General features: G+C 44.4%; 2 protein-coding genes across 8 annotated transcripts in view; one reads left to right on the top strand and one right to left on the bottom strand.

Moving 5' to 3' along the window:
* Positions 1–20,498, top strand: part of LOC114444610 (immune-associated nucleotide-binding protein 12-like) — a 34,508-nt gene extending 14,010 nt beyond the window's left edge. Inside the window, exons 1-6 of one of the 6 annotated variants that reach the window (XM_028419331.1) lie at positions 5,793–5,902; positions 6,040–6,227; positions 13,303–13,517; positions 14,056–14,128; positions 18,424–20,042; positions 20,152–20,498. In XM_028419331.1, coding sequence (XP_028275132.1) covers positions 14,121–14,128; positions 18,424–20,011 — 1,596 coding nt within the window. In that variant the 5' untranslated portion in view covers positions 5,793–5,902; positions 6,040–6,227; positions 13,303–13,517; positions 14,056–14,120 and the 3' untranslated portion in view covers positions 20,012–20,042; positions 20,152–20,498. Of the gene's footprint in view, positions 1–5,792; positions 5,903–6,039; positions 6,228–13,302; positions 13,518–14,055; positions 14,129–14,510; positions 14,580–15,658; positions 18,163–18,423 lie in introns of those variants that run through there. The other 5 variants (XM_028419326.1, XM_028419327.1, XM_028419328.1 and 2 more) reach the window with 5 other exon arrangements.
* Positions 2,126–6,953, bottom strand: LOC114444602 (uncharacterized). Of its 2 annotated transcripts, none has more exons than XM_028419318.1 (5): positions 6,906–6,953; positions 6,366–6,397; positions 4,340–5,872; positions 4,021–4,122; positions 2,126–3,748 (listed from the first exon to the last, which is right to left on the bottom strand). In XM_028419318.1, the coding sequence occupies exons 2-5, from the start codon at positions 6,374–6,376 to the stop codon at positions 2,131–2,133; spliced, it is 3,264 nt and encodes a 1,087-aa protein (XP_028275119.1). In that variant the 5' UTR covers positions 6,377–6,397; positions 6,906–6,953; the 3' UTR covers positions 2,126–2,130. The 2 variants fall into 2 exon arrangements, with proteins under 2 accessions (XP_028275119.1, XP_028275120.1); XM_028419319.1 differs by having other exon boundaries at positions 6,366–6,422; positions 6,906–6,949.
* Positions 20,499–24,248: the final 3,750 nt, after the last annotated feature.

The following is a 24,248-nucleotide window of genomic DNA, read 5'->3' on the forward strand; positions in this document are numbered from 1 at the left end:
AGGTGTGTGTACAGGAACATGTTGCTCAGCAGGAAGCAGCAGACATGCTGTCAACACTTCATGATCAACACAACTATTGTTATATGCCGCCTGGTTTTTCTGATTGAGTTTACACATCTTGAACATGTTGGCGGTGTGATTCACTGCCGCTTCATTCCTTGAATGGTTACCATTAATTGTTTAGCTTCTGGCACTTTCTGTTTCAGCAAACAATGGCGACCAAGAGAGAGAGAGTGGATCTTTTTGGATTTGGAGGAAATCCTTTGAAAGCTCCTTATCGTTCATAATCTTGTCCATAGTCAACAACAACAACAAAATGGCAGTGCAGGAGCACAAAGGCCAAAACCAGCAGAACTATGTTCCTCCAAGCCAAAAACCAACCAATCGCAGTGCTTGCGGACTGCGTCACCTCGACATGTAGGGCTCTGTGTTACCGTAGATCAGCCTCAAATCAGCATCAGCAAAGGGATTTTTTTTTATCACTGTCGCTATTTTTACATTCAAAATAATATGAAACACAGCGCTGTGTTATGAGAACAAGAAAACTGTCAGTGAACCGATGGTTTTGATTGATGTGATGTTTTTATCTCTGCATGCAGTCTTGGCGTGCACTTCTTAAAAAAACAAACCACTCCTTTCAAAGCAGGAAGAAGTCTGTTTTTATGTGGTCACAGGTGTTTGAATCTTTTTAAATGCACTTCCTCCTTCAAGGCATCAGTGCTTTCACTGTGATGTTTATCAAACACTGAACATTCTTGGACAGCAGCGGTTCTTAGATAACCTGTGCTGCTTTCTCTTTCACTTCATACATTATATAACATGACACATTTTGAATTAAATAACTGGAGCAGATCATCAGATTTCATTCAGTGTAACAAGGTTTGGACCCCAATCATCATGTGGCTTTCCAGGTGTTTGAGTTTATCTCTGCTAAAGCTTTCATAGTTTGGTTTAGTCCATGATGGCTGAGGGAGGAGAAGAGAGAGAGCTGCTTACAGATACTTGCGACGCCATTTTCAAGACAGACCTTTCACAAAAAGAAAGAAGAGGTTGGCTAACCCCCGTGCTAGCTAGCTAGCCTGTCCCAGCAGAGGGAAGGACTGGGCTGTCTGGGTGTGACTGTCCCTGTGTGACTGACTGTCCCTGTCTGTCCCTGTCTGTGACTGTCCCTGTGTGGCTGTGACTGTCCCTGTGTCCACTGCTTCTGTTCAGCCGGCATTCTCTGCATTAAAGCGTATTAAAACTTATGACAGAAACACTCAGCATCAGCCTCCATGTCCACAGAAAAGAAGTTATTGATGGAACTGAAAGGCACAGATAACTCTTCTTGACAAAGGAGAGGATGGATTTCATTTTCAAATAAGCAGCACTGTGGAGGAGATCTGTGTTGGTGGGTGCAAGCTTTTTATTTTATCTCTTAAAATCCCCTGTTATGTTGGACTCTGACAGTATCCATGATAGCCTCCCACTGTTAATTGTTAATGTGTGCTGATTGGTTGTAAATGCTCAGGTGTTGCTCGGCTAGCTCATACTGAGATGGTGTTATGTTTACATGTGATTCTGTATGTATTCTGGAGCCATGGTGTCATGTTGATGTTATTATGAGGTGTATTAGGACTAAGTGGGACGTCACTGAAGGCCTAGATGTGATATGCACGGCCCCCACTGCTATATGCTAACCATGTGATGTGTACACCAAGTTATTTCTTCATTGGTGTCATTGCAGTGTTTAGAGGCCAAGTGTTGTAGAGTTTAATGGGACTCAGACTTTATAGATTTTAGTCTGCGGTTAATTATGATAAAATGTTTGCAGAGAGAAATCAACAAATGTTGAGTTTTATTTAAGTTTTTTGGTTTTTATACACATATCATGGTGGACAAAAACATGGCTATCCAACACGAAAAGAAACACACAGCTGAAAAACAGACAATTATTGATGTGTCACAAGCAAAATGTAAAGTTGCAGCAGCGAGGAGAGAGTCAAAATATGATCAACTGTATTATTATTATTGTTATTACCAATGTTCGGACAGATGATCCACTCTTTAGGAGCTCGGCTCTGTAGGATCAGGAGGTCTGTCCTGCCGGGTTTGTGTCATGTCATGCAGGCTGTCTGGCACAGAAGCCGTTCACTTGGATGAAAACATCTGCAGGGGGCCCTTTCCTAATATCTTCCCAACTTTTGTGAGTTTGGCCCATATGTACTGCAGAGCTGATTTGGTTCCTTCGTCCACTCGGTTCTTCACCTCATGCAGCTTTTTGATCTTCTCCGTGTCTTCGCTCTCCTTCATCTTATCTATCAGGAAGTCCAGGTGGACAAATGTGGACACAGAAGCAACATTCAGGGCGGTCCTCTCCAGTGTGACCACGTGTTGGTAGGACTCATCCAGCAGCTGAGACTTCTCTGCTGTCAGTCGTTTCATTTCCTTCTGAAGGTTTTCTAAAACCGTCAGGTCCTTCTCAGGTGACGCCTGTCTGATGAGTGTTTCACTCCTCTGAACTCTCCTCATCTTGGTCACATATTTCCACTTTTCTTTCACATGAGCTGATACAGGACACTTCCCTCTACAGGAGGTACAGCGGCCATCTTTCATCACCTCACAGTCTTTAGGACTTTTGGCCATCGTGCATCCAGGATAGTGACAGTTCTCCTCACAGACAGTACAGCAGACAGCTCCTTCATAAATAAACATCAGCCCCCAGACCCTGGTGTTGATGGGTTCTTTGTCTTTGTAGTGCTCATCAACTTCAACTTTGAACTTCTCATCCTTCTTCTTCTCAAACTTCTCTTTTTCATGTTCCTTCAGAGCTTCTGTAATCTGTGTGATTTCTGTCTGTTTCAGCTCAGTCAGCTCGATCCTGTCCTGCAGGTTCTGGATGCAGGCTGTCAGCCTGATTCTTTCATTCATCACTTCAACAGTTTTCTTCAGTTTCTGAGCTTCAGTTTTCTCCAGAAAGTCAGTAAACTGTGTCATCCCTTTCTCTGATAGGTTATCATCTTCCAGATCATCCGGTTCCTCTGCTCGGTCTTCATGCTGACAGTTATCAAACAGGAAGTAAACAGGCTGATTGTTCTTATTTCTGGAACATTTCACATTTCCAGCTTCAAGAGCTTGAAGAGCATTTTTGGGTTTCATTCCATCTGAGTGTGTGATCAGAGCTACGATGTTTTTCTCCATGTCTTTTCCAAACAGAGACATCACTGAGTCAAAGACATAGGACAGGCGGTCGCTAAGTCGATTATTTGATGCCTTCATCACCAGACCTACTGCATGAACTTCATGAACTCCATCCTCTGATCGGAACAGGTCCAACAGTCTCTGGCAGATGTTGATGTCATGTTCGAGCCCTCTGGTGTCTGCATATCCAGGCGTGTCGATGATGGTCAGAGAGTACGGCAGAGTTTGACTTTCGAAGATCTGGTACACCGTCACATCGGATGTCTGACTTTCTGCCTGACTTCTCTTCTCGTCCTCCACGATCTGAAACCAGACTTCCTCCTCAGACTTCACCCCCATGCTGTAGTTAAACAGAGTGTTGATCAAAGTAGATTTTCCGGCTCCTGATTCGCCCACCAATAAGATGGTTCTGTTGGTCTTGTTCACATTTCTTTCTCCAACAGTCAGTCTGGTCATAGTTCCAAACTTCTCTTTCTTTGGTCTGAGCTGGATGACAGCAGGACGTCCTGTAGAGACCACAGTGCTGATGGACATGAGGTCTTTGTATTTGGATGGGATGTTGATGTTGCTGTAGAATACATTTAGAATTTATTCAATTAAATCTTTAAACTTCACTTTTTTGTAGTTCTCAGGAAAATGTTCCATCACAAGAATCTGGTTGTTTCAGACACACTGCTGTGTACGACCACATCCTCCAGGTTACCAATGAGGCACCTCCTGCAGTCCACTATACCAGTACACAACAAACTACTTACAAAACCCCACAGCACTAACACTGAGAGGCAGCACCTGACCTGGGGGCCGGGGCAGCCACATATCTGAGTGTTTGAGGGTACGTACCACATGGTCTTGAGGTCCACAGTTGGACTGGCAGCAGGTGGATCCATTTGCTGTGTGTCCTGCTGCTCAGTCTGCTGTTCTTGCTGAGTCTCTTCCATTTTCCTGTCAAATGAAGAACAGAAAGCAGCACTTAGGTGTCAGGGGCATATTAATTTAAATTCTAAATACTTAAATCCTACAACACCTGAACCTAATCTGCAGCAACGGATAATGACAGAAAACTGCAGCTAGAGGGCCTACATTGTCAAACACATTTTGTGGCATAGAACAACTGTTACATGTTGTGTTCACTGACATCATACTCTTGTATGTTACATACATGTATTGTAGGATTGCTCTGGTTCCTTCGTCCATTCGACTGTCAATCTCCTGCAGCTTCTGGAGCTTCTCTGTGTCTCCTCTCTCCTTCATCTTCTCTATCAGGAAGTTGAGGTGGACATGAGAGGACACTGAATCCACCTTCAGGGTGATCTGCTCCAGTTTAAGGACACATTTGCAGGACTCATCCAGCAGCTGAGACTTCTCTGCTGTCAGTCGTTTCATTTCCTCGTTCAGGTTTTCCAGGAGATTCCTCTCAGCGTTCTCATACCTCTGTTTTAAATCTGCTGCAGTCCTCTGGACTCGTCTAGTCTTGGTCACATATTTCCACTTTTCTTTCACATGAGCTGATGGAAGACACTTCCCTCTACATGAATTGCAGCATCCTCTGTTCATCACTTCACACTGTTCGGGATTTCTGGCCATCGTGCATCCAGGATAGTGGCAGTTCTCCTCACAGACGGTACAGCAAACAGCTGCCTCATAGAAAACCCCCCACTTTCCACTCTTAATGTTTTCTTTTTCTTTGTAGACTTCATTAACTTCGAACTTCTCGTTCTTCTTTTCTTCATGTTTCTTCAGAGCTTCTGTAATCTGTCTGATTTCTGTCTGCTTCAGTTCATTCAGTTTGATTCTGTCTTCCAGGTTTTGGATGCAGCCTGCCAGTCTGATGGATGCATTCAGCCCAAATGTTGTCTCCAGCTGTTGAGCTCTAGATCTTTCCAGGAGGGCTGTAAATTCACAGATTCCTTTCTCTGTTACTTTCTGTGCATTCTCTAACTCAAACTCATTTTGCTTGGTTCTTTCTGTGTGCTGCTTGTTATCAAACAGGAAGTAAACAGGCTGATTCTTCTGATTCCTGGAACATTTTACGTTTGCAGCTTCAAGAGCTTGAAGAGCATTTTCAGGTTTTGTTTCATCTGAGTGTGTGATCAGAGCTACGATGTTTTCCTCCATGTCTTTTCCAAACAGAGACATCACTGAGTTAACAACGTTGCACACTTGGTCACTCAGTTGATTATCTGTTGCCTTCATCACCAGACCCACTGCATGAACTTCATGAACTCCATCCTCTGATCGGAACAGGTCCAACAGTCTCTGATTGATGATGACATTGTGTCCTGTTCCTCCAGTACTTTCATAGGCAGGAGTGTCGATGATGGTCAGAGAGTAGGGCAGAGTTTGACCTTCAAAACCAAAGATCTCGTACACCATCACATCGGACGCCCGACTTCCTGCCGGACTTTTCTCGTTCTCCACGATCTGAAACCAGACATCATCCTCAAACTTCACCCCCATGCTGTAGTTCACCAGAGCATTGATCAGAGTAGATTTTCCGGCTCCTGATTCGCCCACCAATAAGATAGATCTGTTGGTCTTGTTCACATTTTTTTCTCCGACAGTCAGTCGAGTCAGAGTTCCAAATGTCTCTTTCTTTGGTTTCAGCTGAAAGACAGCAGGACGTCCTGCAGAGACCACGGTGCTGTTGGAGATGATGTCCTGGTGTTTTGAGGAGTGGTGTTTAGTGATGTTCCTGCAGACAAAGTCAGACGGTCTTCAACATGTATTTATTACACACAAGTCTTTGTTTTGCTTTCTAGTTTGAGTTCTGCTGCTTCTGTATCCAGACGTGAAGTTTGAATATCTGAACCTTAACGCTGTGTTTGATCCTTTTTTTATATAATGAAAAACACCAAATAGAACGATGTGAGGAGACTCATGGACTTCATGGAGAAATGGGTGAGGACATTCTAAAACCTCACATGGTGCCACTGAATGGTCAGAAGCAGTTGACTGGACTCAGGACCTGGACTTGAGCACCTTGGTTCTGTCAGTGTGTCATCCTGCACATCAGCTCCTGACTCTCTGCTTCCAGATGCTCCAGTTTTGTAAGTAATGTTTATTTTTGTCCATTCACCTTCTTACTGTAACAATACATGACACTACAAGTCACATAATCTCTGCAGTAATGGCTAATAACAGCCAAGAAGTCATTTTTAATGGTCACTTGTGTTACTGGTACTCACCGTGTTGCCATGGTGATGCCTGATACAAAGAGCTGTCAGGGTCAAACAGATGACAGCCTGGATGAAACATTTAAACGTTTAAAAGTACATAATATTTCTGTCATGGAGGAAACAGCCTTCAGTGTAATTGTGTTTTTGTATCACATTAAGGTTTGATTTAATTTCTATGTAAATCAAGACATCAGAAGTAAACAGAACAAACACTTTGGTTAGTTTATCTGTTAATGAATTTTCTTGTAGGTTGTCAGGTTGTGCAGTAAACATAGGGAGAGAATAATGGTATGTTTACTGTGATAAAAGAACGAGTTCTTCAAGACAGACATGTTGTCAGAACGCCGCAGCGCCACAGAAATGCAGCAGTGATGTCAGAGTGAGAGACGAGTTTGGACTAAGTTATCACAAACAGAGGCAAAGTCACAGAGATAAAGATAGGTAAAAACTGAATCCATTAATAAAACTGAATCAAAACTGAACCTAGAATTTACCCAGCATGCTGAGCTCTGCATCCCTGCACTAATAACAATGACAGCAAACTCTTACCTGTGCTGCTGTGGACGCTCTGATGGAGAGCAACCGCTGTTCAGAGGTGTAGAGTCTTCTAGAGGAGGAGACTGACACGTCACATGACTCCACTGAAACTTAAACTTGAAGTAACAGTTTGAAACGCCTCACACAACATGTGGCTGCTGTTGATTGGTGGCCTTGCAGTGGAGCTGCAGCAGTTTTTTCCATGGGATGTCTATGGCAGCCCACAGGAAGGAAAGCTGTGAAATTTGGCAAACTGATTCAGATCGGCACCGTGATGATTTTCACCAAGTTTCATGTCAACACCACCCACGCTCTAGCGCCACCAACTGCACAAAGTTGGCGATTTCGAAGCATTCGCCCACTTCGGCCAATCAAATTTGACTGTTAGTCAGTCTGCTGGTGTCCATACTTACATGTGGATGTTCCTTGTTGTGTGTCTACAAAAACTAAAAGCTTGAATTTTTCATAAGTCCAATCTCATCCAATATCTAAGAGTGTTACTGGGACACATTATTATCACTCAGCCTGTTAAAGAACATGTGACTTAGCCTTGAAATGTTCTTCTTCATTGCTGTGTGTACACAGTAACTGTTTATCATTTGATCCTTTTGACGCACTGTGTCTTGGTAACGCCTGTTTATCTGAACTGTCTTTGTCATGCTGCTTTCATTTAAATGTCTGTGTGTGGATGTGAAAGAGAAACCATCACAGGCTTTTGTGTGCAGGAATGTTCAGTATGAATGATTGGTTCCAAGAAATCAGGGTTCGGCCCAGATCCAATTGGTTGAAGTCAGATATGGATCCCCTTCATTTGGGCTAGATCTGTTTAGGTTTAGTCAAAGATTCTACAGGTGAGAGTTAGTCCGTAAGTTTGCTAGTGACATCAATGACTCACTGACAGTATGCACACATTTTTATATTCCAGTGGATCTAAGGAGGCCTGTCAGCCTTTTTAAGGTTTGTAATGTTGACTTCAGGCCACGTTTCTCTCTTACTCTGCGGACAGCTGCTGCAGCTCAGTTTGAAGCCATGTCACTTTGATGCTCTAAACTCTGAACTGACATTTAGACTCAGTCCGTCCATGAGCGCAGGCTCAGAGAAGGCAGCGACAGTCCTGGAGCTTGTTTCCTTGTGTGTTGATGCAGTGATGAACAGCGTTCACGCTTGATAGTTTTCCTGAGATCCTCTGTGTGTTGATCCTTACTCATGGCTCCCTGGATCCCCAGGTCTGATAGTCTGCTCTGTCCATCTAAATGGAGATCATGTAAATGTCACAAAGGGATTCCCTTGTCCTCTGTGAGTCCTGAAGGTGCTGTGCCAAGCACAGCTATAGTATTCTCCTTCAGTGTTAATGAATCCTGTGCCCTGTTGAGGTTCTGGTCATTGCATCACTGTCATCACTGTCTCCAGTCCCAGGATGGCTCCCTGGATCCCCAGGTCTGATAGTCTGCTCTGTCCATCTAAATGGAGATCATGTAAATGTCACAAAGGGATTCCCTTGTCCTCTGTGAGTCCTGAAGGTGCTGTGCCAAGCACAGCTATAGTATTCTCCTTCAGTGTTAATGAATCCTGTGCCCTGTTGAGGTTCTGGTCATTGCATCACTGTCATCACTGTCTCCAGTCCCAGGATGGCTCCTGAGAAGTTAGGATGGTGCTGATGTAGCCTGTGGACTATTACAGATACTGCCAGCCCGCATTGTTTACGTTTAAATGTTTTTGCCTGAGTCTTATTAAATATTCCACTTTGCTCCAGCAGCTGAACCTATTCTCATGTTTCTTGCTCTTACGGCATTATTGTTGTGGCCTTTGTCCAGGTGTTAGGGTTAAATGACGTCATTTTTCTCTCAGAGCACCTGTTCTGCAGCTCTCTAGGACATATGGCCCGGGCAGAACTTTTTCTCTCAGTGCTGTGCGAGAACAATGCTGTGATTGGTCTGAATTTATTGTGGGCATGATGAATGTGGAGAAGCCAAGAGCTTCTTCAGGTGAAGAACACACAGACAGAAGGAGGAAGTACAGCGACGATGGACAGTTTAGATAAGCAGCTGGCAAACAGCTCCTGGAAGGAGAAACACGGCGCACAGAGGAGAGTGTCTGTCCACAAGGTGGCGATAAAATCTAATCCCAGTATTGATCACGGTGTTACAGCGGCTCGCGCACATTAAACACCGGGAGACGGGATGTATTATTGCAGACAGTCATCCACACGTTCACAGAGTTAAACTCACACAGACCAGAGGTCTGCTACAGTCAGATGCACTGATCTTCTATCTATTGTCAGCTGTGCGCCCTCTTCCCTGAACATTATCAGCTCGTTAGGCCAGGTAACCACGACTGTGCACTCAATTTACAATACAATTACATTGTCGACCTTTTGTGTGACACTTTCCGCGGAGTATGGTACCTCCGTGCCGAAACAAACTTTTTTTTACTCTTACCACCCGTGGAGTGAGTTCTCTGTTCTCGTGGAGTATGGAACAAGCTTTAGGGTTTAAGAACCTTTTCTCACACACCTGCTGTCATCACATCACTTCATCTGTGATGTTTCTGTTTCATCAACACACGCTGTACATTGTTCTGCACAATAGCTATTTAGTAGGGTGTAAGTAGGGTGTGATGCTTTTTCTGTCACCTCCGCCCACATTTTAGATAATACATTTAAACCAGAAGAGCATGAGAAAAACAACAACTTTGAGAAAATCAGGCAGTACAGGAAGAACCGGAGGTTACCACACAATGATCAAATGATAAACAAGGTATGAACGCACAAGGCTTCACAGACAGATCAACAAAATGACTGTGAACAAAATATATGAATATATGACCTTATCAGAATCAGAAATACTTCATTCATCCCAGGGGAATTTTTCTATGAAATATTAGGAGTGATTCATAAATAAATAAACCTCAAATTCTTTTAAAGTTTGACCCCAACACTAAACTGTTGTTGTGACACTTTTTGTCTTGATGTGAATCCTGAGATTGAACCTTCAATCTGAGGTTATGACACAACATGATGAGAAGATCCCACCTAATATTCTCTGATAGTTGTAGTAGTTATTAAAAATATTTTCTGTGCAGCTCTGTGCAACATGAATCCTGAGATGGACGCCCCTGTTGGTGGAAACACTTCTCCACAGATGCTGCTAAAACTTTGTCCAGGTGTTAGGGTTAAGCTGGATCAATACTCCGCGAGAACAGAGAACTCCCTTCCGCCTGCAGACGTTACGCCCACAAAATGACGTCATTTTTTATCTCGGACCGCCCGTTGTGCAGCACTCTCGGACACATGGCCCGGGCAGAAATTTTTCTCTCAAGGCTGTGCGTCACTAAGACTAAGAGCGGTCCAAAAACCCCTTATGAAGAGAAGTGAAACAAGGACCGTGACGTCGCCCGGTATGGTGCAGCCGGGGCCCCACCCTGGAGCCAGGCCCGGGGTTGGGGCTCAAATGCGAGCGCCTGGTGGGCTCAGCCCGAAAGAGCGACGTGGGGCCGACCTCCCATGGGCCCACCACCGGTGGGAGGAACCGTAAGGGGCCGGTGCACAGTGGTTTGGGTGCCAGTCGAAGGCGGGGGCCTCGGCGACCTGACCACTGGACACAGAAACTGGCTCTGGGGACATGGAATGTCACCTCACTGGGGCGGAAGGAGCCTGAGCTTGTGCGGGAGGCTGAGCGGTACCGACTAGATATAGTCAGGCTCGCCTCCATGCGCAGCTCGGGTTCTGAAACCCAACTCCTTGAGAGGGGCTGGACTCTCTTCTATTCTGGAGTTGCCCATGGTGAGAGGCGGCGGACGGGTGTGGGCTTGCTCATAGCCCCGTATGCACCGAACAGCAGTGTAGAGTACTTGACCTTCTTACAGTCTCTGGGAGGGGTGCTGGATGGCGCCCCAACCGGGGACTCTGTCATCTTGCTGGGAGACTTCAACGCCCACGTGGGCAGTGACAGTAACACCTGGAGAGGCGTGATTGGGAGGAACGGCCTCCCTGATCTGAACCCGAGTGGTGTCTTGTTATTGGACTTCTGTGCTGAGCATGGTTTGTCCATAACGAACACCATGTTCAAGCACAAGGGTTGTCCATCGGTGCACCTGGCACCAGGACACCCTAGGCCAGAGGTCAATGATCGATTTTGTAATCGTGTCATCTGATCTTCGACCATGTGTTTTGGACACTCGGGTGAAGAGAGGGGCTGAGCTGTCAACTGATCACTACCTGGTGGTGAGTTGGATCCGTTGGCGGGGGAAGAGGCTGGACAGGCCCGGCAGGCCCAAACGTACTGTGCGGGTCTGTTGGGAGCGTTTGGCCGAACCCTCTGCTAGGGAGATCAACTCCCACCTCCGGGAGAGTTTCACCCAGATTCCAAGGGAGGTTGGAGACATTGAGTCGGAGTGGACCATGTTTTCCACCTTCATTGTCGATGCGGCTGTCCAAAGCTGTGGCCGCAAAGCCTCCGGTGCCTGTCGTGGCGGCAATCCTCGGACCCGGTGGTGGACACCGGAGGTCAGGGATGCCGTCAAGCTGAAGAAGGAGTCCTATCGGGCCTGGTTGGCTTGTGGGACTCCTGAAGCAGCTGATAGGTATCAGCAGGCCAAGCGTGCTGCAGCGAGGGCAGTTGTAGAGGCAAAAACTCGGGCCTGGGAGGAGTTCGGGGAGGCCATGGAGGAGGACTATTGGTCAGCCTCAAAGAGATTCTGGCAAACCGTCCGGCGCCTCAGGAGGGGGAAGCAGTACTCTGCCAACACTGTATTCAGTGGAGGTGGGGAGCTGTTGACCTCGACTGAGGGGGTGGTTGGACGGTGGAAAGAGTACTTTGAGGGTCTCCTCAATCCCACCAACACGCCTTCCATTATAAAAGCCGAGGCTGAGGACTCAGTGGTGGACTTGTTTATCACCTGTGCTGAAGTTGCCGAGGTAGTCAAAAAGCTCCCTGGCGGCAAGGCACCAGGGGTGGATGAGATTCGCCCTGGGTACCTTAAGTCTCTGGATGTTGTGGGGCTGTCTTGGCTGACACGCCTCTGCAACATCGCGTGGCAATCGGGGGCAGTGTCGCTGGACTGGCAGACCGGGGTGGTGGTCCCTCTTTTTAAAAAGGGGGACCGGAGGGTGTGCTCCAACTACAGGGGATCACACTCCTCAGCCTCCCTGGGAAAGTCTATGCCAGGGTACTGGAGAGGAGAATTAGGCCTATAGTTGAACCTCGGATTCAGGAGGAGCAATGTGGTTTTCGTCCTGGCCGCGGAACGCTGGACCAGCTCTATAACCTCCGCAGGGTGCTGGAGGGTTCGTGGGAGTTCGCCCAACCAGTCCACATGTGTTTTGTGGATCTGGAGAAGGCGTTCGAACGTGTCCCTCGCGGCATCTTGTGGGAGGTGCTCTGGGGGTATGGGGTCCGTGGCCCTCTGCTGAGGGCTGTAGAGCGTCTGTCCAAAAGGTGGTGATAAAAACTAATCCCAGTATTGATCACGGTGTTACAGCGGCTCGTGCACATTAAACACCGAGAAACAGGATGTATTATTGCAAACAGTCATCCACACGTTCACAGAGTTAAACTCACACAGACCAGAGGTCTGCTACAGTCAGCTGCACTGATCTTCTATCTATTGTCATGCTGTAAGCCCTCTTCCCTGAACATTATCAGCTCGTTAGGCCAGGTAACCACGACTGTGCACTCAATTTACAATACAATTACATTGTCAACCTTTTGTGTGACACTTTCCACGGAGTATGGTACCTCCGTGCCGAAACAAACTTTTTTTTTACTCTTACCACCCGTGGAGTGAGTTCTCTGTTCTCGTGGAGTATGGAACAAGCTTTAGGGTTTAAGAACCTTTACTCACACACCTGCTGTCATCACATCTCTTCATCTGTGATGTTTCTGTTTCATCAACACACGCTGTACATTGTTCTGCACAATAGCTATTTAGTAGGGTGTAAGTAGGGTGTGATGCTTTTTCTGTCACCTCCGCCCACATTTTAGATAATACATTTAAACCAGAAGAGCATGAGAAAAACAACAACTTTGAGACAAACAGGCAGTACAGGAAGAACCGGAGGTTACCACACAATGATCAAATGATAAACAAGGTATGAACGCACAAGGCTTCACAGACAGATCAACAAAATGACTGTGAACAAAATATATGAATATATGACCTTATCAGAATCAGAAATACTTTATTCATCCCGGGGGAATTTTTCTATGAAATATTAGGAGTGATTCATAAATAAATAAACCTCAAATTCTTTTAAAGTTTGACCCCAACACTAAACTGTTGTTGTGACACTTTTTGTCTTGATGTGAATCCTGAGAACCTTCAATCTGAGGTTATGACACAACATGATCAGAAGATCCCACCTAATATTCTCTGATAGTTGTAGTAGTTATTAAAAATATTTTCTGTGCAGCTCTGTGCAACATGAATCCTGAGATGGACGTCCCTGTCGGTGGAAACACTTCTCCACAGATGCTGCTAAAACCAGGACGTTTCAGAGTTTCTGTGAAGTCATGGGACCACGGAGTCTCCTCCTCCTCTGCTAAGTATAAACGTTGGGAGCGCTGCCTGCTCTCTGCTCTTCCTGCCTCTTCAGCATCACAGAGCGTCCACAAACCAATCACACAGGTAAGACCGCTTTGAGAGTAAATACTTTGCTCCATGCAGAACTTCAAAGTGCACAGAAAGAGACTCGATTGACACTAGAACTGAAATACTGGAATGTTTTCAGAGGTCACAGTCAGGATTTTTCTCTACACAGAACCTCAGATCAGAAGGAAGACGGAGTCTTCATTAGCATCATTCATTGATTTATTTACTCTACATTATGTCATATTATATAAAACCCAGAGCTCTTTCCCACTGCTGGAACCTGCCCTTACAGAAACCTGTAAGAACCTCTGGTGGGTTTCTGACTGCAGGTTTTTCAAAGTGGAAATCATTTTTAAAAACTCTGAATTACTTCAACGCTGTTTCCCGCTGTGAATGAATGTGGCTTTATTTGTTAGCCTGACATGTTTAGCCAACTAGCTACTGTGCTAATAATGCTAACAGGCTGTAGACCCAATGTGAATAATCTTATCATCGACACAAAATGATGTAATAATGTCATTTTCCTGCCAGTCACAGATAAAAGAAAAGCGCTCTGTCTGTGTTTTTTAAACAGCCAAATACCAGAAGCCAAATACCAGAACCTGATCCGTCTGAAGATCCACATACCACATCATCGCCATGGCAGAGTGAGTGACATCATCACTTCCTCCTGTTATTATTGTGTCACTACAGTATTCTTTAGTTAAACACACAAACAAACATTTGCAGTAATTGTTAAAAAGTGTTTCCACTGCTGTTGTTCCGCTCTGCTTTCTCTGAAACAAGTCACTGTTGATTCTAACAGACCCATGTTCAGGCTGCTGTGATAGAACAGCTGATGTTAAGCTGGCAAACACTGAGTGAATGTTCAAACACATCAACTTGTAATTCTTTAAAAGATTTTTATTAAGGGGCGTGAGGTCAAAGGGCAGCAGGCCTGTCACACTTCTAGCTAGCTTTATTCCAAACCGTCTCAGAAACAGAATGACTGCGTTTGTGTTTGTTTGCTTTAACTCCTCACCTGGACAGAGGTGTGCTAAGACCTTCAGGATCCTTCAAAGACAAATTGGAAAAGATAATCAAGACCAGCAGAATTGAGTGAGTAACCTCATTTTTTTGTGTCACGTTCTGATTAAAAAACAAAAAACGTAGCTACAGGCAGATGTGCTTCTAAGGATGCACTCTAGTTTTTTAGAAAGGGGCTTTGTTAGTTTATCTGGTGGCTGGTTTAAAACCCATAACTCAACATGTTGTGCACAGTGCATCCTGGTACATGTAGTCTTTGCAGGGATGACTGTGCAAACAGGAAAACTCAGAGAGCTCGGCTCTGTTAACTGACTGTGTTAATCCAGGAAACTGCTTTAATTCTTCTCAGTTCCTGCAGCGTGAGCATACATAAGGGGGATGCTCTGTCCTAACTCTGTAAATGACAGCCCTCAAACACACAGCCAGTCACTCACAGCATTGTAGCATCAGAATCAGAAATACTTTATTAATCCCAGGGGGAATTGCTTGATGTTGAGGATCATCAGCTAGGAGAGCCACAGGGTTCTATTCTGGGACTGTTCCACATTTTTTATCCATACAGGAGGTGTCAAAGTCAGAAATGGTTCAGTTTGTTTCAATGCAAACAACACTGTTTCATATTCACAGCCTATATTACTGTACTGTACTGTATATTACTGTAACTCAGGTAAAACAGAGTAGAAGGTGTTCACCAGTCGTTAGAGTTTTAGGACTCCCAGTGGGACACAGACTAAAAGACTAACTTGATTCAAGTCATGCCTCAAACAGTGTATTGATGAACATTGGCCCTCTGCTAATTTATAATTATTACAGATGATCACATCTGGTGTTAATCTTCCATTTAACTGGTACAGTAAACAGTAAAACCACCATATTTCAAAAAACACAAGTCACTGATGACTATGTCCAACAGGAATCATCATCATTCTTTCTGGATGTGGGGAAACATTCAGGTGAATTAACTGTAGTCAGTTTAGGTTCCTCTTGATGGACAAACAGAATAAAGTTAATTTTGTCTTATTTCGACGTGCTGCAGCTCCTTGTTGTATTGTTTGCTTCTCTTCCTGTTTCAGTTGGTCATGTGTTATACAGAAACGGTTATAAAATGTGTGCAATGTTACAATGAGTAAAATGTCCCTTTGCCTCTACAGGAACAAAAACACATCAAAACTCTCCCACACCATCCCCAACAGCACCGTTATCGCTTCAGGATCTCCTACTCTCTACCAGCTACGACCAAAGAGACAGGAGTTTGGTACTATGACCAGACTGACTGTTGGAGAAAAAAATGTGAACAAAACAAACAGAACCGTCTTATTGGTGGGTGAAACAGGAGCCGGAAAATCTGGTCTGATCAATGCTCTGGTCAACTACACCATGGGGGTGACGTTTGAGGATGAAGACTGGTTTCAGCTTGTAGAGGACGAGAAGAAAGGTCAGGCAGGAAGTCAGACAGTGAGTCAGACGTCGGATGTGATGGTGTATGAGATCTTTGGTTTTGAAGGTCAAACTCTGCCCTACTCTCTGACCATCATTGACACTCCTGGATTTGGAGACACCAGAGGGATCGAACATGATGTTAACACCAACCAGAGATTATTTGATCTGTTCCGATCAGAGGATGGAGTTCATGAACTTCATGCAATAGGTCTGGTGATGAAGGCGTCTGATAATCGACTGAGCGACCGTCTGTCCTATGTCTTTGACTCAGTGATGTCTCTGTTTGGAAAGAACGTGGAGAAAAACATCGTAGCTCTGATCACACACTCGAACGGAAGAAATCCGAAAAATGCTCTTCAAGCTCTTGAAGCTGCAAACGTGAAATGTTCCAGAAATCAGAAGAATCAGCCTGTTTACTTCCTGTTTAATAACTGCCAGCATGAAGACCGAGCAGAGGAACCGGAATGCCTGAAAAATGCAGCACAAATATCCGAGAGAGGAATGAGAGGGTTCACTGACTTCCTGGAAAGAATTGCAGTTCGAAAAATGGAGAAAACGGTCGAAGTGCTGAACGAACGAATCAACCTGACAGCCAGCATCCAAAACCTGCAAGAAAGGATTGAGCTGATTGAAATAAAACAGACAGAAATCAGACACACTCAACAAGCTCTGAAGAGACATCAGCAAGAGATGAAGAAGAATGAGAACTTCACCTTCCACGTTGATGAAGTCTACAAAGACAAAGAACCTCTCAGTCGGGGGAAGTGGGGGCTGTTTTATGCTGGAGCTGTCTGCTGTACTGACTGTGAAGAGAACTGTCACTATCCATGCACCATGGCCAGGACCCCCAAATACTGTGAGGTGATGAAGAGAGGCCGCTGTACTGTTTGTACCAATAAGTGTCCTCCATCAGCTCATGTGAGAGAAAAGTGGATCTATGTGGCCAAGACAAGGAGAGCCGTGAAAACTGAGACTCTCCTTAAGCTGAAGTATGAAAGTAATAAAAGAGAAGGTCAGAAGAAGTTGAGTCTCTTAGAAAATCTGGAGAGTGAAATAAAACAACTTGGAGCAGAGAAGTCTCAGCTGCTGGATGAGTCCTACCAACATGTTGTCAGGCTGGAGCAGATCGCCCTGAATGTCACCTCACTGTCCACTTTTGTCCACCTGGACTTCCTGATAGAGAAGATGAAGGAGAGAGGAGACACAGGGAAGCTCCAGAAGCTGCAGGAGATGAAAAGTCGTGAGAATGAAGGAACCCGATCAGCTCTGGTGTACATGATGAGTAAACTGAAACTAGCTGAAAAAACAGACAAATAAAGAGGCTTCAGCATTCTGTTAGTGTACTTTGTGCAAGCATTACTATACTCTGAGTGGATATTACTGTACTCGATGTGGATATAACTATACTCTGTGTGAGCTGTTATTATATCAATGTACTCTATATGAACATTACTGTACTCTGTGGACATTACTATACTCTAAGTGGATATTACTGTACTCGATGTGGACAAAACTATACTCTGTATGTAGAACAATATACTCTATAAGAACATTACTATACTCTGGACATTACTATACTCTGTATGGAGAACAATATACTCTATAAGAACATTACTATAGTCGGTGTGAACATAACTATACTCTGTGAGCTGTTATTATATTAATATACTCTATATGAACATTACTGTACTCTGTTGGACAATAATATTCACTGCATTAAAATACTCTGTGGACATTACTACACTGTGTTTGATGACTGGTGAGCACTTAAACACATGGTATGAACATCAACACATTATTATTATACTTCAAATGAACATCAGTGTACTCTGTGTGAATTCAGTCAGACCTTCACTCACTACTGCAGGGATTAAGTCCCCAAGGTTTGTGGCTCGTTTTTACGTTAGCTTGACCTCCTGATGAGGCAGCCAGGTGCTTGCTGAAATAAGGTTAAGAATCCTTTCATCGGATTTTTCAAGCTTATTTGGCCTTTCAGTCCTTTTTGTCCTCTCCTTTTCTTCAAATGTCCTTCGCTTGTTGCCACATCTTGAGCATCCAGCTTTATTTACCTTTGAGGAAGTCCTCCCTGCCACCCGCCATCAGACTCTAACTCCTCTGTGACTGTCGGAGCTGCTCACACTCTGAAACTAAAGCATCCTCTCAGCTGCACTTCAGAAAAGTTACATGAACTGTGTATTGATCTTCATTTATCTGCTGCTTTGTGTTTGTGTCTCTCAGAGTGTTTCCTGTATATATTGCATTTATTGTTCTTTGATTTATGCTGCGACTACAACTCAATTTCCCCACAGGGATTAATAAAGTCAATCTTAATCTTAATCCTGTATGCACAGTTCCTTTGTTTTCTGGTTATTTTCTAATAAATGATACTACACCTTTATTAAAATACAACATCTGGTGTTGACAGGATGTTTGCACAGTTTACACAGTTTTAATGAGTTTTGTCTTTTTTCTTCAGGAACACTAACATCAGATCCAAATACAAGGACATCATCTCCAACAGCACTGTGGTCTCTACAGGACGTCCTGCTGTCATCCAGCTCAGACCCAAGAAAGAGACGTTTGGAACTCTGACCAGACTGACTGTTGGAGAAAGAAATGTGAACAAGACCAACAGAACCATCTTATTGGTGGGCGAATCAGGAGCCGGAAAATCTGCTCTGATCAACACTCTGTTTAACTACAGCATGGGGGTGAAGTTTGAGGAGGAAGTCTGGTTTCAGATCGTGGAGGACGAGAAGAGAAGTCAGACGTCCGATGTGACGGTGTACCAGATCTTTGAAAGTCAAACTCTGCCGTACTCTCTGACCATCATCGACACGCCTGGATATGCAGACACCAGAGGGCTCGAACATGACATCAACATTTGTCAGAGACTATTCGACCTGTTCCGATCAGAGGATGGAGTTCATGAAGTTCACGCAGTGGGTCTGGTGATGAAGGCAACTGATAATCGACTGAGCGACCGTCTGATGTATGTCTTTGACTCGGTGATGTCTCTGTTTGGAAAAGACATGGAGAAAAACATCGTAGCTCTGATCACACACTCAGATGGAAGAAAACCTAAAAATGCTCTTCAAGCTCTTGAAGCTGCAAATGTGAAATGTTCCAGAGACCAGAAGGATCAGCCTGTTTACTTCCTGTTTGATAACTGTCAGCATGAAGACCGAGCAGAGGACGAAGAATACCTGAACGGTGCTGCTGAACTGTCAGAGAGAGGGATGACTGAGTTTACTGACTTCCTGGAGAAAACGGAAGCTCAGAAACTGAAGAAAACCGTTGAAGTGATGACTGAACGAGTCAGGCTGACAGCCTGCATCCAGAACCTGCAGGACAGGATCAGACTGACTGAGCTGAAACAGAGAGAAATCACACAGACTACAGACGCTCTGAAGAAACATGAAGAAGAGATGAAGGAGAATGAGAAGTTCACTGCAGAAGCTGAGGTGCAGTCCAAAGAAAAAGAACCTATTAATGGAGGGAAGTGGGGGTTGGTGTTTTATATTGGAGCTGTCACCTGTAATGTCTGTAAGGAGAACTGTCACTATCCTGGATGCACGATGGCCAAAAGTCCTAAAGACTGTGAGGTGATGAAAGATGGCCGCTGTACCTCCTGTAGAGGGAAGTGTCCTGTATCAGATCATGTGAAAGAAAAGTGGAAATATGTGACCAAGACAAAGAAGGTTCGGAGAACTGAAGCACAAATGAAAGAGAAGTACGAAAAGAATCGAAGAGAAAGAGAGAGGAAGAAGAGTCTTTTAGGAAAGCTGAAGGAGGAAATGAATCGACTGACAGCAGAGAAGTCTCAGCTGCTGGATGAGGCCTACCAACATTTCAGACGGCTGGAGCACTTCGCCCTGAAAGTGGATTCAGTGTCCCTTCATGTCCACCTGGACTTCCTGATAGAGAGGATGAAGGAGAGAGGAGACACAGAGAAGCTCCAGAGACTGGAGCAGAGGAGGAGCAGAGAGGATGAAGCAACCAGGGCAGCTTTGAGACACATGATGGCCTCATCATCATGTGGGAAAACAGCAAAGAGACAGTGAAGGTGGCGAACATCTGACAATACTCATAAAGGTATATTACAGGTCTGTGATGGGCTTTATGTGACTCCAGCTCCTTTTATGTTCATGTAAAGACACAGTAGAAAGCAGCATGTCAGGGTTTTCTCTGTGTTTTTCTTCAGTCTCTGGAAATTCAGACCAACGGGATCAAAGGGTTAAAACTACCCTGATGAAGACCTTTATCACTCCTCCGAATGGCTCCTTCAGTCCTTTCTTCTTTTGCATGTAAAAAGATTCTTCTGTCAACAGTTGCAGCACTGACCGTTCAGATTACATCTCATTGGACAAATACAGGACGTCCATGTCTTATCCAACATCTGTGCTAGACGTCAGTAACTGTCTGTGTTCAGTGTAAAGTTTGTTTTTACAGAAAGAAAATGATTTTATTCTGTGTGTAACTTTTTATCATAAGACTTATTCTGACTCTTAAACTTTGATGTGTACAAAATAAATGTTGTCAGGAAACCTCTTTCCAAAATCACTGATGGTTTAACTCACAACTCAAAGGACACCGAGAGGGGGCAGCAATGAGCCTGCGGGCATCCGAGCTGCCGGAAATTCACAAGAAGAAGAAGAAGGAGAAGCAGGAAGTAGAGTTCAGTCATGGCGGCGGCAGCATAAACAAAGCACGGTAAGAAAAGACAAACGCAGAGCGACAAAGCAAGACGTGGTTTTATCGGCGCAGGTCGGTGATAAGAGCAGGTTCTGTACACGGTTTAGTTCCGGTTGGATCCAGGTCCAGGTACAGTCATCATCTTTAGACCAGGACTCGTGATTGGCTTGTGTAGCTGCTCGGACAGACGACGACAACGAACGGTTCTTTTGAACAGAAGCCGGTTAAAATACGGTACCATTGTCAATAAACTGCTTAAACACACGTTTAAACTGGTGGGTGTTCACCTGGTGAAACGGTTTTTACTGTCTGCGCAGAAACGCTAAAAGCTTTGATATGACACGTGTGTTCTGTCGGACGTGTTGCCATGGGACGTGTTTCAGGCGCAGACGCGTTGAGAACGTACGGGACAAATGTTGCGTCGCTGTGTTGTGTAGTTTGGCAACTTTTCATTGAGTTACATGTGATCGGCAGCAGGTGGTGGTTGTCTTCCGGGTTGTGAGTGAGTCTGCGCGCATGCGCTGCTGAGAGTTTGTTGTTGTGTTGGTGTAGAATAGAATATACTTCATTAACCCTTTAACACCACCCTCAATAGTTGATGAAACGCCTGTCAAAGGCATACCCAAATTAAACTACAAGCTGTTTGTGACCCCTTAGGAGTATGTGCAAAAGCTTGGTCTCATTGTGAAGGTAACACTCTGAAATTTTTATTTTAGCTGTGTGATTTACTGCAATTGCAAATGGTTAACAGTGAGAGAAGTCTAAACACAGAGAAATAAAAAGATTTTGTAGCTCGCCTAAATTTTTTTTGTAAAAAAAGGCTGCTTGACAACTGGAGCATGGTGATGTTGATTAGATGACAATATAGTGACACAGGCTGAAGTCTTACCTATTCCCAGTTAAAAGTAGATAGTAATTGGACAAGAAATGACCATTTGGGACAGGTTTTTCTGTAGGTATTCCCAGGCGCTCTCCAAAAAGTGCCATTTGGAGTCTCCAAATGGACACTTTGGCACCAAAGTGCATAACTCTGGAATGCTTCAACATACAGACATCAATGAGAGCTCTAATGAAAGGTGCCACTTAGAGGAACCTCATTCCATATTCAGTTCAGTTTATTCACTATTAGTATGATTGAAATAATGTTAGTGAAGCAAAAACACATTGAATGCTCATTATTCTACTGAAACTGAAATTGTGCATCACAAGAAAAGACTCAGAACAAGAGATATGGTCAAAAACAACACCTTTATCTAAACAAATACCCAAACTACTTACAGCAAACTGTTTACATGTTTACAATTCCACAGGTTTCACAGCCACATGTTGTTCTCAGTATGCCACTGTTACAGTCACGGGCTGCTACAAAGCACAGCTAGAAAGCTTGATGGGTGTCTTACTGTCACCAGAGATGTAGACTGGCTTGTGATGTTGTACACTGGGAGTAGGAGGCTGCTCTGGCTCTGGTGCTTGGCTCCCACTCTGTATCTGAATCAGTTTGCCTAAAATGCAAAAAATAAGGTTTTCATTCACAGAACAACTGTATCTGCATTCATTGTTCACCTCACAAATCAATAGTAAAAGTGCACACCACACAGGTAAACAAAATAGAACAGTGTTTGCCTAAAATGCAAAAAATATATATAAAACAAAATAACTATAGATGTATGTATGGTTGTATGTATATATCAGATATTCATTCACAGAACAACTGTAGCTGTATTCATTGTTCACCTCACAAATCAGTCCTCCACAACTACTTTTGGAGGAATAGTAAAAGCACACACCTCCCCCACACAGGTAAACAGAACAAAGGACCCACACAGGTAAATGAAATAGAACACAGTGTTTGCCTAAAAATGCACAAAATATATATAAAACAAAATAACTATAGATGTATGTATGGTTGTATGTATATATCAGATATTCATTCACAGAACAACTGTAGCTGTATTCATTGTTCACCTCACAAATCAGTCCTCCACAACTACTTTTGGAGGAATAGTAAAAGCGCACACCTCCCCCACACAGGTAAACAAAACAAAGGACACAACACTGTATTCACTAATTCTTTGAAACGTCTACATTCTATTTATAAAACTGCAACATGTATAAAAGTTACTTACTTGTCATGGACAATATCTTCTCCTTCAATGAACATGTCCTCCTCCACCGAGTCAACAGACGACACATAACTTTGCGCATCCGACACATCCTCGTCAGAAAAGTCGCTTTCCCGTCTCGTACACTCTTCAATAACTTCTTCAACAGTGTAATTCTTCTTTTCCATGCGTTTCGCCATCTCTCTGGTCACTGGAAATACCACTGGAATGGAGATATACGCTCACTCTCACTATTACGCATTTACGCATGGACAGCCGGCATCCATTGTTCATGTTTACGCTTAGGCCTGTAGCCCACCCTCCTTCCACAACCCCTTCATGTGGGACATCCCCGTGACGGAAATCTTATTGGCTATACGTCCATTGCATCAGATTCAGCGTCAAATATAATGGGCTGAAAATACAAGCGTAAGAGTGGGGGGAGGTGCTTCGCTCGATATAGTCGCTCATTGGATTGTTTTGGCTAGGGACATGCCCTCGATCCTTTTGTATGGTCAAACGAGCTGTCAATCAATAGAGTAGGGAAGTGGCTTTCCAACGAGGTGTAGGTTGTCAACAAAGAGCACAAAATGGCTGCGCCCAGACGGAGATATTGCAGTGAAAACATGAACCGTCCCGTCCTCGGGCCGCGTGTACTTAAAAGGTTAATCCCTTTGGGAAGGTCCCTCTGGGAAATTCGGGCACCAGCAGCAATACAACACCGACAGTAGAGTAAAAACATCCGTCTGTGTGGATTTATATGAATAAAACTAAGGAAACGAGCTGAAGCGGCCTGTGTGAGACACTGAGCTCCAGCTGTGGAGGAGTCTGTCCTCAGCTGCTAGGCAACAAATGTCTGTGTAGAAAATAAACCTGGGACAGTGGACACGGACAGCAGCATCCATCAGGCTGTAGAGCTGTGTTTTATTCAAGCAGCAGCCTCCGGGGCTCAGACTTCAGCCATCCTTGTTAGAACCTGTAGTTCACACCGTAACCACTGGGGGCTGGCTCCAGAAGCGAGTCATGTTCAAATGTCTGACTTCACAGCAGAAATGAACATGTTTACAGCCTGGTAGGAAACCCACTCTGGTCTCAAATGATAGGCTCTCTTGTGTCAGTTGTATGGGGGGGGGGGGGTGTTTAAATTATTTTCGGACTTACTCATAATTATGGGCGTTACTGCTTTGAGTGACAGGTAGTTGCTGTATCACAGCTCGAGCTTCCTGCTTCCATGATTGTCCGCTCCTGTTCCCCCTTTTGTCCATATTTGGAGTTTTGTCATGTGACGCTGCCAACATGGCGGCGGTCGGAGCGTCCTGGAGCCTGAAAGCGGCTCCTAAACAAACAAACGGCCTCATGGAAGATTTTTCCGTAGTTGGGCCTGTCGCGATAAACAATAAATCAATTAATTGCACGATAACTTTAAATGGGCTCGATACGTTTTTCGGCCGCGATAAGAGATTGGATGACAAAAGGCGTCACTCCGGTGCATCGTAGCGTATAA

This window comes from Parambassis ranga, chromosome 13, assembly GCF_900634625.1.
Source record: "Parambassis ranga chromosome 13, fParRan2.1, whole genome shotgun sequence".
Taxonomy (NCBI): Eukaryota; Metazoa; Chordata; class Actinopteri; family Ambassidae; genus Parambassis; species Parambassis ranga.

What these genes read in the sequence shown, in the direction of transcription:
- LOC114444602 (XM_028419318.1), bottom strand. An exon ending in AGAGCAATCCTACAATACAT is followed by an intron (nt 4,123 to 4,339) that starts GTATGTAACATA and finishes TTCATTTGACAG; the next exon opens with GAAAATGGAAGAGACTCAGC. An exon ending in GTGGACCTCAAGACCATGTG is followed by an intron (nt 3,749 to 4,020) that starts GTACGTACCCTC and finishes TGTATTCTACAG; the next exon opens with CAACATCAACATCCCATCCA.